Source organism: Callorhinus ursinus, unplaced genomic scaffold (assembly GCF_003265705.2).
Source record: "Callorhinus ursinus isolate GAN/ISIS: 27379988/994484 unplaced genomic scaffold, GSC_fseal_2.0 scaffold13, whole genome shotgun sequence".
Taxonomy (NCBI): Eukaryota; Metazoa; Chordata; class Mammalia; order Carnivora; family Otariidae; genus Callorhinus; species Callorhinus ursinus.
Window position 1 is genome coordinate 38,596,827 of NW_027397075.1, and position 13,221 is coordinate 38,610,047.

Sequence of the window (13,221 nt, forward strand, 5' to 3'; positions counted from 1 at the left end):
CTATAAGCATAATACTAAAAATGTGCTAGTTTATTAATCTAGTGAGTTAAGAGCAAAAGAAAACAAAAATGAAAAATGCACAACTATATTACCTATGGGCTTGTGGTTTTTTAACCATGCTATTGTGGGAGGTGGGATTCCAGTGGCATCGCATGTTAAGGTCACAGGATTGCTGATTGTCTCAACAACCACTTCATTTTCAGGCCCTTCGATACCAGGTAGCACTGTGAAAAGACAGAAGAAAATCATGTGTCCTCGTTAAGCTAATCCAGGACACTTTTTCATTTGCATATCTGGGGGAAAAAGAGTTGTATTAGAGGCAGATGCTCACCATATACATTGAGGTGGAAATTTTTATCATCCCGTCCTGCTACATTTATAGCTCTACATACATACTGGCCTGTGTCAGATACCTAAAAGAAAAAGATACTATTGTATGTGCTCCATTAAGTTACAGATGACCAATCACACTGTTCCAGTGTAGATTAAATCATCAGTCATCTTTATGCTCCAATGCCCCATTCTAATTGCCTTCTACAATCCTGCCTTTTTTTTAATATAAAAAATAAAAATAAGGTCAATAGCATTGATGATGCCGTTTTTAAATAAATCTCGTTTCTCACTGTAGTAAAGAGAATATGCAACTACCAATTCTTTCTTCCATCATCCCACCAACAAGTCATGACACACAAACAAGAATAAAAGATGCACCTCAGCTTTCTTGATGTGCAGCATTTGTCCATCTGCTAAAATCTCCAAGTGAGTAGACTCTGTTATCATCTGCCCATTCTTATACCAGGTGATGACTGGAGGGGGGACAGCATTTGACTCACACTCCAATGACACTGAGGTCCCCTCTCTTACATTAACTACAGAAAGAGATTCACTGCCACGATCTTTAATGCTTGGGGGCACTGAGGGAGAGAAACAAGAACAAACGGATTTTTTTTTTCTTCATTAAGATGCTCAGATAGAAAGTATTAGATACCAATTTAAAAAGGAAAGAATTTTATGAGGAGAGTGAAGACAAACCATAAACAGTAAGGAAAACTTTTTTCTTGCTTTCACCAGCTTGGCTGATAGCTATACAAGTGTATTCTCCACCATCAGATACCTTTGCCCGAATAATTTGTAGAGTTCGACCACCTGTGGGCAAATACAATGCAAATTGAAGAGTGGCATAGAGGTTGTTTTAATAACTTTTTTATCAATAAGATAAATAGCAAAATGTATCCTTTCTCTTACAGTAAAATTTCCTATTCAAAATGAAAGAACTGAATTAAATTGAGTGTCTTTGATCCTTCCTTTTCCTTTGATCTCAGTATTAATTCTACCTCCTTAAAAGGAAGAAGTTCATAAAATTTTTCTCTCCGGTAACCAAACGTAGACAGTAGAACTGTTTGATACAGGTTCTAGTGAGCAAACAGTAATTGTACTGTAGTCAAAATATGTTAATAAGTATTTTCTGGGTTTAAATCTCCCACTGTGTAGAAATGATTATTGGTCTATTTATCTATCCTCAAGGAGCTTTAGGATTAATTAAAAACAACCAGTGATTTTATCCAATGAAAGCACTGTTGGCTAGTCTATCACCCCCAAGGAATTACTAAGAAGTTTGTTCCTAAATGTCATAATTTCTTGAAAGTAGACCTTGTTACTGTACATTCCCACTGAAATAAATCTATACAATCTTATCCTAATGGCCCCAAACAGATAAAGAGAGGCATTTAATGTGAACAAATAAAAGGAGCAAGACAAAAGTTTGGAAAGAGAGTTAAGTTGATGCCATTTGTATTGAGAAAAGTGGGAAAGTTTTGCCCACCAGTTAAGAGCAATAAATTCCTTACCAGGCACAATAAGAGCATTTGTATTTAGCTTGATAGGCTGTTCATTCTTGAGCCAGCTGAGATTCGGAGGTGGAAAACCAGAGACCTCACAGGTCAAAGAGATGAAATTGTTCACCACAACAGTGAGATTTTCAGGGTTAGGACCAATGACACTTGGAGGAACTATAATAGCAAATACATTAAAAGAAAATCTGATATTATCAGTAATACATATTCCAATTTGTTAATATAAACCCGACCACCATAGTCTGCTAAAGCACTGAGTTAATGATAATTATTTAGCTGTCCTTCTTAGAATTCCCTAATGCCTTCATCAAACTCATTTCCATCAGTTTTTTTCCCTTGAAAGAGAATACTAGAATTTTCAAAGACAGAATTATTGTGCATTTTATTTGTATAATGTAGCTGGCAATTCTTAAGACGGTTTTGTCAATGTATAAAGAAAGACTTAATAGCACAAGGTTAGGAGAGATGGACAGAGAATTCAAGGACCAGCAAAGGTAAGATCTTATAAGGTCTCTGGGACCCATTCATTAAGAATGCTAAAATATGGCCTCAGCTGAAGAGTGGTCTAATAAAAAATTAAAGAGTTAATAGTACATTTGAATATTCTTGTATTTAACATTATATCTTTATTTAAGGTTTTATCTTACTGCTTATAGCAACAGTAAAATAGAAATTTAATTTTAGGGTATCTGTCTAGCAACAAATTATACAGGTTATTTTGACAATGTAAAAAAATAATATTCAAGATGAGCAGAAAATTTAAGAAATAAACAATGCTATGGCTTATTGTTGAAAACAAAAAAGAATTCCAAAAGCAAAAGCAGTACAGAGAAAAAGTGGAGTAAGAAAGAGATTAACAATGCAATGCCATTTATGCATATTAAAACATATGCATGTGGAACAACAGATTTTTATAAGAACACATAGACATAGAAGGTATAATATCATACACAACTGAATGGTTTCCTATGAAAGGAAAGGGGAAATGGGAGCAAGAAATGGGCATAAAAATGAACAAATGAATATTTTAACAAATAAAAGTAAAGATGGGGTTTGTTCAGGCCAAAGATGACAGTGAGACATGAACTAAGGAATGCAATTAATATAACATTCTATTATATTAAGACTGAGGTCTTAAAACAACATCAAAAACAAAAGCAAAACTTCAAAAAGGCAAAATTTCTTTTACTATCACATGGTTATTTTTCACCCACTAATTAATTTTAATATTCATTCATTTATCAAACATTTATTATTTACTGTATTCTGGACATTGTGCTAAGTGCTGATACAGTGTGAAAATGTAATAGACGTAGAGTTAATAGTTTGACAGTAATGACAGACATTGAACCAAAAATAACAGTTAACATTTTTTTGCATGGGTATGCTGTGCCAGGCAATGTTCTGAACACTTTGCATATACTATCACACATACACTTCACATATACTATTGAATTCCCGTACAACCTCATGTGTTAAATACAGTTCTTATTCTCATATTATAGATGAGGAAGCTGAGACATAGAAAAGTTGGCATCTTGCCTAAGGTTTCACAAGTAGTTACTGAAAGAGACCCAAAACTGTTGTCTGGCTCTAGAGCCCTTATTCTTGCTACTGTTCTATACTGCCTCATAATTACAAGTATGATGAGTGTCAATCAACAGGGAACCAACCTAACTGGGGATCAGGAGGAGGAAGTGACGTTGAAGAAGATACTGAAATATGAGCAGGAATAAGTTAAGTGGAAGACAGAAAATGGGTGTCCTTCCAGAAAGAAGGCATAACATATACAAAGTCCCAAATGGAGAAAGAACATAGTAGCTAAAAGGCCTGCATGACTAGAATTTGAAGAACAAGGTTAGGAGAGATGGACAGAGAATTAAAGGACCAGCAAAGGTAAGATCTTATAAGGTCTCTGGGACCCATTCATTAAGAATGCTGAAATATGGCCTCAAGCTGAAGAGTGGTTTAATCAAAAATTAATTTCAGAGATCTCAATCTGGCTACAGTGGAGAGAACTAATTAGAAGGTTAGAAGGGATTCAGAAAGTCCAGGGAGACAACTGCTGTAATCTGTGTAACAGATTATGGTAACTCTGCCTGGGATGGTGTCAAAAAGGATCAAGTAAATGGATCCCAGGACATTTTGGAGATAGAATCTTTAGGACTTGATGTTTTGGGGGTAAAACTTAAGGAGGAGGAGAAGGAATCAGGGATGACATCCATTTTTTCTGACTTGAACAACAGGTAGATGGTGATTCCTTTTACTGAGATAGAGATTATTGGAGGAGGAAGACATTTTTGGGAAAAGATAATGAACTCAGTTATATACACATTGTCATAGAGTGACTGCTAGACATTTGTGTCAGCAAGAAGTAGATACTTGGATAGAAGGGCCTGGAGTTCTTGATGGGGGGCCCTGACTAAAAATAAAAACTTGGAAACTATTTGTACATAGATAGTATCTGAGATTTGGAAATGCATAAGATCACCTAAGATGTGCATGGGAACAGAACAAAGCCTAGAGCTTGAAAAACTAAAATGTAATAATCAAGTAGAGAAGGAGGAACCAGCAAAGTCAACCAGGAGTGAGAGACCAGGAAGGCAAGATATAAATAAGGGGTGTGGGTGTCACAAAAGCCAAAGGAAGAGAATTTTTAAAAATTATCATGGCCAAGATGTCAAATGCACAGAAGTAAGAAAGATAAAGCCTAGAGAGTGCCTCTTGGACTTCATAAAGATGCCATTTGGTGAATTCAGTGAGTAGTTTCATTGGTGTTGTGGAGGTGAAATTTGGAACACAGTGGCAGAAGGAGTGAGTGCGAGTGAAGAAATCGGATATTAAATATATAAAGGGAAGAGAGGAGATTATAAGAAATTTTTGAGGAGGCAGTGAGCAAGGATCTAGAGTCAAATTATTGGCCTTTGGAAGGTAGAAGAATGCTTCCATCCTCTGTTGTAACAATGGGAAGGAAGTGAAAGTGAGAGGTGGCTGTTATGGACTGAATAACCCTCCTTGTCCCCCTCCCCAATTTGTATACCAAAGCCCTGACCCACACTGTGGCTATATTGGAGATGGCACCCTTAAGGAAGTAATTAAGGCTCAATGAGGTTGTAAGGGTAGGGCCCTGATCTTATAGGATCATTGTCCTTGTAAGAAGAGATACAAGAGAGCATCCTTGCTTTTCTGGCCAGGTGTGCTCAGTGAGGCCTTATGAGGACAAAGTAGCTGGAATACAAGCCAGCAGGAGCCTTCACCAGAAACCAGACCCTGCTGGAACCTTGATTTTGGACTTTCCAGCCTCCAGACAGTGAAAAAATACATTTCTGTTGCTTAAGTCATGCACCCTCTGGCATTTTGTTATGGCAGCCTGAGCCCACTAAGCCAAGGGTCATCTGACATCTGAGGAGAGGGATGAAGGTGTAAGAGAGTCACTAGGGAACAGAGACAAGAGGAGGAACCCCAGGCAGTATGGAGGGCCCAGTTCAAGATGGTACCTATGAATTTATAATGATACTGATGTTCCTGACTCCATGAGTTCCTCCAGGCATGGTTAGCCACCTAGGTGCAGGTATGGTCAGAAACGGAATTTAGTGAGAAGGAATACAGCAAAACAGCTAAGTTCAAAACGTCTAGAATCAGACTACCTAAGTTATAATCCTGGTCTGTATTTGCGAGATCTGTAACTGTGGGCATGCAAATTAATCTCACTAGGCCTCAGCCTTTTCATCTGTAAAAGAGGTATCAAGTGGTACCAACACCTGGGGTTATTGAGATAATTAAGTGAAATTGCATACGTAAAAACTTGATGCCTACTAGGGTTAGGGTATCAAGTGGACAATACGTTGTGTCGTTAGATGCAGTTGAGCTTTTACTGAGCAAGAGCAGTAAGAAGACTAAGAGAGGTGATTGAAATGTTGTTCCACGAGAAGTTAAGCTGGATGTGAAGGAGAGTGAAGACAAGAGAGCTGAAAACCCACAGGCCGGCAGAATGAAGGTCAAAGTCCAAAAGAAGCAGGCACTGTTGTAGTGGGAGATAACAAACAGTATGGTTTTAAAGTGAAAACAATTTAAAGTATTTCTCCCCAAAATGAATTTTCTAATATCTAAGTATGGGTTCCTGACCACAATTGGGAGTTCAAGGTATCATTAACCTGTGAATGAGGAAACACCTTTCTGAACTCCAGTCCTTAAGGGTAAACTCTAGTGGTTGCTGCTTCTACCTTGAGAGGTAGAGGTATTTTTGCTGTGCATTAGGAAGAAGCAACTGATGAAAAAGCACCAAATTTTATTTAGTGACTACCATGACTATAGATGGGTCCAGGGAGACCAAGATCTATAAGAAATGACTGTTTCCCTACAACATCTATAATAAATTTATAGGATGGGGTGAAGAGAGAGACATATAAAGATAACTAATACAAGACAACTTATGGACTTGCTATAATTGGGGCTTTTGATCACATAAAGGAGAAAAAATTAAGTCTGCCTTGGGAATCAGAAAAAATAATCAACACTTTTATTTTCAACATTTATTTTATTGCACTTTACAGATTAGAATGTGTGCTCTCACAATCATCATACTCGTTTATTTCTTCCTGAGAATTCATAAAACACTGTTTCTGTTTTGGTCAGACTTACTCATTAAAAAAAACTTTAAGATGTACCATTTGAATGGTTTCCTATGAAAGGAGAGGGGAAACAGGAGCAAGAAATGGGCATAAAAATGAATGAATACATGAATGAATATTTTAATAAATAAAAGTAAAGATGGGTCTTGTTTAGGCCAATGATGATAGTGAGACATGAACTAATGAATGCAATTAATATAACACTCAATTATATTAAGACTGAGGTCTTAAAACATCAAAAACAAAAGCAAAACATCAAAAAGGCAAAATCTCTTTTACTATCACATGTTACTCATTGTGCTAAGCACTAGGAATACAAAGATAAAAACGTTTCAAATGTCTGTTCCACAAACACCAAACTTTGCTGGACGCCAATACTCCTTACATATCACACCAAAAAAGGATATTCATGATCTAAATAAAAGTCTTGAAGGGAGAAATTTTTCATGAAATGTCAAATTTCAGCTATTTCCAAAATGAGCTAAAATTTTGTATGTGTATCTCACATGTAAAGGAAATCTTTTATAATGATTGTTCACCATTTCCAATTTAATATTCTCAAAACAGATGTGTGTCACAAAACTAAAACTCATCATGTGTGGTAGACATCCAATGGCTTTTTTCTCTCCTATACTTGCCTAAATAGTATCTCAACAGCATTTTAGCAAAAAATTAGTATTCATGCAGTGTCTAGCATATATCAAGAACTTAGTTTGATGAATGAATTAGGTGTAGTGATGGTTTTTAGGAATTATTAAACTCCAAAAATAACTTTTTCTTCTTCAGGGAGTATACCTAATGGTACTGGAGGATGTAACTCAACATGAATTCTACCTCTGAGGACAGAAACTGGTTCCAATCAAGATTACTGGGTAAATTTTTATGAGTAAAAGAGCTATATTTGGTTCTAACTGTATATAAACATAATTTTGGGGATTTAGAATTTTGATTTTTTTTCACTTTCAAATATGTAGCAGTAAGTACTTTCTCCTGAGGAACTGAAATAATATAAAAACAGGCTTCCTAGAAGATTTGTACTTTATAATACTACTTTGTGATGGGAAGAAAGACAGGAGATTGAAAAAAATGCAGTCTCCACACATTGTTCAAGTTAAAAGTACAAAATAAGTCTACATAATCTAAAACACAGTTTTCCTGCTTTTTCAAGCATACCCTAAGAAATGTTATTGGAACTGAGCTCTTACCATGAACGTTGAGGTTAAAATATTTTTTGGCACTTCCAGCTGTGTTCTCAGCAATACACACATATCTGCCGATATCTGTTATTTGAGTGTTTAGAATCTAAGGGAAAAAAATGAAGACATTCCAACTGAAATTTTTAATAAAGCACTTTTCATAATGATCATTGTATTTCAGAATAAACAACACATATTCTTTCTGGTTAATACCAGATGAACACAAGACAAATAAATTTTTGTATATAATAGTGCTGATGCTAGCTTTTTTTAGTCGCGTTAATCAAATATTTATTTATAAAGATTTCCAATCAGAAAAGGCAATTTTAAACATAGTTGTTATATGCTGACTACAAAAATTCCCCCAATTATTATTTCTTTTCCCTATCACACCCCTGGCAATGTAACTTTGAAGTTCCTGTCATTAAGAGGTGGAGTAAGATGCGGAATTTATGTTGGCCTTGTGAATGGATTTGACCAACACAGTGTGATGAAAAGTGACAATGTGCCATTTCAAACCTAGGCCTAAAGAGATCCAGTGCCTTTCTCCACTCTTTCGGAACTAGGCTACCACCATGTGAGAAAGCCAGGACTAGCCTGCTGGAGGGTAAGAGAATCACAGGGGGTCAGAATCAGTTATTACAACTGAGGCCCTGGATTTGTGCTAAGAGTCCAGCCAAGACCAGCAGACCACTTACTCAATTCACAGCATCCAGACACTTGAGACTGGAAGAATTACCCAACCAGCTAGAAGGCTTATGAACTAAATAAATGCTTATTGTTTTGGAGTACTTTGTTTTATGCAGCATTTATATTTATGTTATTAGGCATAATAACATAATTTCATTTCATAATAATGAAATTTCTATCCATCTATATATCTTTTGGCCTGAGACAGAGAAACACTTAAATATTTTGATAGAGGTTGTAGGACATCAAATAAGATACAGTCACAATGTTTAGAAGATAATTTGAGAATTCAAGGGCATTTCCAGGTACTGGATCTGGTTCGTGTGTGTGTGTGTGTGTGTCTGTGTGTGTGTGTGTGTGTGTGTTTAAAGACAAGAACTCCATAAGATATGTCCTGTGTTGGAAACACTGATAGTTATGCTTAGATTCTTGGGCCCATAGAATATCATTTATGTGGTCAAAAATGTTATTAAGTTGTATCCTAACAAAAGAATTGGTGTTATTTCTATAAATACGTAACTTTCTTTTAAGACAACTGAAAAGAAAAATATAGACATGGCCATTAGTGAACAACAATTTGGGATATTTATGTGCTTTCCATTGTTTATTATCAATTCTTTACTAATACAGGGGACATTTTAATCTACAGGGAACCTAATACCACCTAGGAGTTTACCATCAGAAATATGCAGTGGCAAGGATCATACTAATTATAATGTGGCTTTTATCACAAAGGCCATCTTGTAGCAAATTTAGGAGTGTGCATGTGTTGAATGTATAATTTTTGTAAGAATTCACACAAAAGTGCTAGTAGTGGTCACCTCTGAAAGACAATACCATATGATTTCACTCATATATGGAATTTAAGAAACAAAACAAATGGTCACAGAGGAAAAAAAGACAGGCAAACCAAGAAACAGACTCTTAACTAACTATAGAGAACAAACTGATGGTTACCAGAAGGAAGGGTGGTGGGGGGATGGGTGAAACAGATCATGGGGATGCGTGCACTTGTGATGAGCACTGGGTGATGTATGGAAGTTTTGAATCACTATATTGTACGCCCAAAACTAATATAACACTGTTAACCAACAGGAATTTAAATAAAAACTTAAAAAAAAAAACTTAAATAAAAACTTAAAAAAAAAAAAACAGTGGTCACCTCTGGTAGGGGGTACAGAATAAAGAATTTTATTTTCTATTTTTCTTATGGTTAGTTATTTTCACAAATATAATAATTATAAACCAATAAAAATTACTTTCAAAAGTAAAAAAGACTTAGGAAATACAAAGTCAAATAGCTATTTGAAAATACGATTTTTTACTTTTACCTGCATAATTCTTCCATTAGATAGAAACTTATGATGTCCATCTTCTAGCAAAGGCTGCCCATCCTTCTGCCAGGAATTCCTTGGTGCTGGGCTGCCACTGGATAAACACTCCATCAGTGTGCTCTTATTCACCAGCACAGTGACCTCTTCAGGGAGATCACTATTTGCTCCCTTAATAACTGGAGGCACTAATAGATGATGGCAACAAAGAGATAATGACAGGAAATGAGGTCTTTTCTCAGTTACTCTAGTTTTCTGACAGCTTTAAAAAGCATGGGATGATAATAGAAAAGTTGAAGGAGAAACCAAGATTGTTGAATAACATTTTACACTAATAAATTAGGGTGGTGATAAAAATTGTGTGAACTTGGGTTTACCTTCCCTGGACTCACCCCTTCCACAATCTCAAACCTTCCCCAATTTACCTGACCTCGCTTCTCTCTCATGGTTTGAACTATGCCTTCTGGGTTTTCAAGCATACATGTAAGTAGCATCTGCATGCATGAATATTTAAGTCTATTTGGTCATCTAGAGAAGCCGGATAAATTACATCTTTAAAGTATATTTGGAATGTACAGACTTGGTCTCATTTGCAAGGGAATTGTCTGGGCTACTTAAATGTGTTTCCCCAGCCCCAGTATCAGTGGTATCAGCATCACCTGGGAGCTTGGTTAGAGATGCAAATTTTGGGTCCCATTTGGATCTCCTCAGTGGGCATCTCTAGAGGGCCCAAGAAATTTGTGTTTTAACAAGTGATCCTTATGTACACTAAAGTTTGAGGAGTCACATTCTAGATTTTCCTACATATATTCACTTTCATTTAAAATGATACCATAGAATCCAGGTACATATCTATCTTATGTTAGACTAGTCAGTTACAAAAAAATCACGTTACCCATAAAATTTTTTAAAATGGAAATGTTATATAAACTAGAAACGTGTTGGCTGCTGAATGAATATAGAATGAATATAGAAATTCATTTTCAAAGTAAATAATCATTTTACTTTATTTGGAAAGCTTAGCTATTCTGTTTCACTCTCTTAAAATGTACCATATCTTTAGCAATCAGCAAAGATTATATATTTAATGTAGATGTAGTCCTGTGGTATTTGGGTCTTTCAAAAACTAAACTGGAATTCTGTAAAGAAAATAATCAAGGCTACAAGGTACATAATAGAATTTCAATGTTATTTTGGATGCAAATTTTCACAAAGTTATATGATTTTTTACTATACTCTAGGTAACACAAAATATAACTTGAACTGCAGATTAGTAAATAATAAACTTGAACTTCGGACTAAATGAGCCCATCACTAACCTCAATACCATGAAAACTAATCAAAGATGAAATGTCTGGACATAAAGATTTGATGTTTTCCTCAACTTCTGCCTGGAGCTGAACCATTAGGAGGGACCAAGAGGTGGTCTACAGGTGGTCTACAGGTCCAAGGTTTGACCTGTACAGACCTCTACCAAAGCTCTTTGGTCTGACCTGCCCTCCAGCTGCCATGCCCCATCAGCTAGCTTACACCACTCAGAATTATTCTCAGTACAGAACCGTGGAGTGGCACATAGGAGGTGAGCATCAAACACTGTGAAACATCCCTAATGTAGACAGATTTCTGGGTCCAGTTCATTTTTCTTGTTTTGTTCCAATTCTCTAAACTCACCTCCAACATGCTTTCCAACTTCCTCTTAATTAACATAGCCTGAAGGGATGAACATCTGCCTTTAACTACCCGATCCTTAAGTTCCATTTCAATTTAATTGACTCCCAGTCCTTCCCAAACCATATTATCTTGCTTCTTTATCAGATCCTTCTACTCTGTCCTAAACTAAATAAGTCAAATTAAGTCATGCGGTCTAGGATGTTGTTGGTGATGATAGCACTGATTTTAATTAATCATCTTCTCTTCCCTTTTTCTTTTCCTTATCACTATCTTATAGACTTTAAAATCTATGTTGATGATCCATCCCACTCTAATTTTAGTTTCATCTCTACTCCATGTCAGTCAGCCCTAGACAGGGACCTTTGGACCTTGGACCATTGGACCATTCAACCATTCAATATTAACACCTCTTTCTTCTGGAAGTTATAAGCTCCCTGAAGAAGGACTGATGTCTACACTGTATTCGCTGCTGTATCCCCCTCAGTGCCTAGCACAAGTTCCTGCATATAGTTTAGTAATCAATAGATATATGTCAAATATATGATTTTTGAACTCTACTGTTTTCTTTCTTCTACCTCTTTTCAGGTTTCCTTCATAAGCTGCTCTTTGTTTGCACTGAAAACTCTAGCCCTTCTACCCCTTTCCCACTTACAATCAGCCCATCAGCCTCCTTTCATCATTTTTCCTCTTGCCCTGCCCAAGCCTCACAGGGGTCATTTTGGTGATGCTCTTTCTTGCTGCACATTCTATGGTCTTTCACCCTCCAGCGCTTCCACAATATATACCTGGTTACCTTGTGGCACTACCCCCACCCCACCCAGATAGAGCACACTATTTTTTCTACCTCTGCCTCCTGGTTACTGGGAATACTGTAGAAGGAAGGGTGGCTTCAGAAAGGAGTAACTGAGCCAAATGGCTCCAACTTCAACAGCTGACTGTTTGTCACATCCTCCATGGTGGTAATCACTAAACTTTTCTGTTTTCCACAGGCCCAACCACCCCTATCACCGTTTGTCTTGCTCTTATACTTAATGAAAAGGACTAGATACATTTGATATACATTTCCACATTTCCCTCCTAACCATTTTGATGAATGGCAATTCATTACCATGAAAGGCTAATTACCCCTCTTGGTTCCTTGATTGCATTTTTCACCTGTTCTAGGACCTTGATCCATGAATTCCTGTACCTCCCCTGTTTCCCCCCTCCCCGCTTGAAAATTTAATCTGTCCCCTTCTGTTGGATCATTTTCTTTGGTCTGTAAGCAAGCTCAAATCTTTCTTAAATATGTTTCCTCAAGCTGTCTATCCTAAAACTCTACTCCATCTCTTCTGTCCTCTGCAAAATATCTTAAGAGTTTCCTTTTCTTCCTGATTAGTTGCTCCAGATTTATCCTTTTGTCCTGTGGCTTTGTGCCACACCACAGTATCTAAACTGAGCTTCTGAATTTTACCAATGATTTCTCAGTTTAAAGCCAATGGACTTTTTCAGTTTTTATTTTCTTAAGTTTCCTTTAGCATCCAATACTAGGTCCACTTCTTTTATTTTTTTAAAGAAATGCTAATATTTTATTGCTTCTCCTTCAGCAATAAATTAATTTTTTTAAATTTTATGATGTTATGTTAATCACCATACATTACATCATTAGTTTTTTTCCAATTTTTTATTGTTATGTTAATCACCATACATTATATCATTCGTTTTGGATGTAGTGTTCCATGATTCATTGTTTGCGCATAACACCCAGTGCTCCACGCAGAACGTGCCCTCTTTAATACCCATCACCAGGCTAACCCCTCCCCCCAGTCCCCTCCCCTCAGCTATTTCCAAAATGAGCTAGAATTTTGTA

General features: G+C 36.5%; 1 protein-coding gene across 1 annotated transcript in view; it reads right to left on the reverse strand.

Moving 5' to 3' along the window:
• The window catches only part of HMCN1 (hemicentin 1), a 489,046-nt gene that overhangs the window by 92,910 nt on the left and 382,915 nt on the right, over window positions 1-13,221 (reverse strand). Inside the window, exons 56-62 of the mRNA XM_025877925.2 lie at window positions 9,702-9,889; window positions 7,690-7,786; window positions 1,848-2,009; window positions 1,033-1,146; window positions 712-914; window positions 332-413; window positions 93-224 (exon numbers count right to left, since the gene is read on the reverse strand). Of these exons, the coding sequence (XP_025733710.1) occupies window positions 93-224; window positions 332-413; window positions 712-914; window positions 1,033-1,146; window positions 1,848-2,009; window positions 7,690-7,786; window positions 9,702-9,889 (978 nt within the window). The remainder of the gene's footprint in view (window positions 1-92; window positions 225-331; window positions 414-711; window positions 915-1,032; window positions 1,147-1,847; window positions 2,010-7,689; window positions 7,787-9,701; window positions 9,890-13,221) is intronic.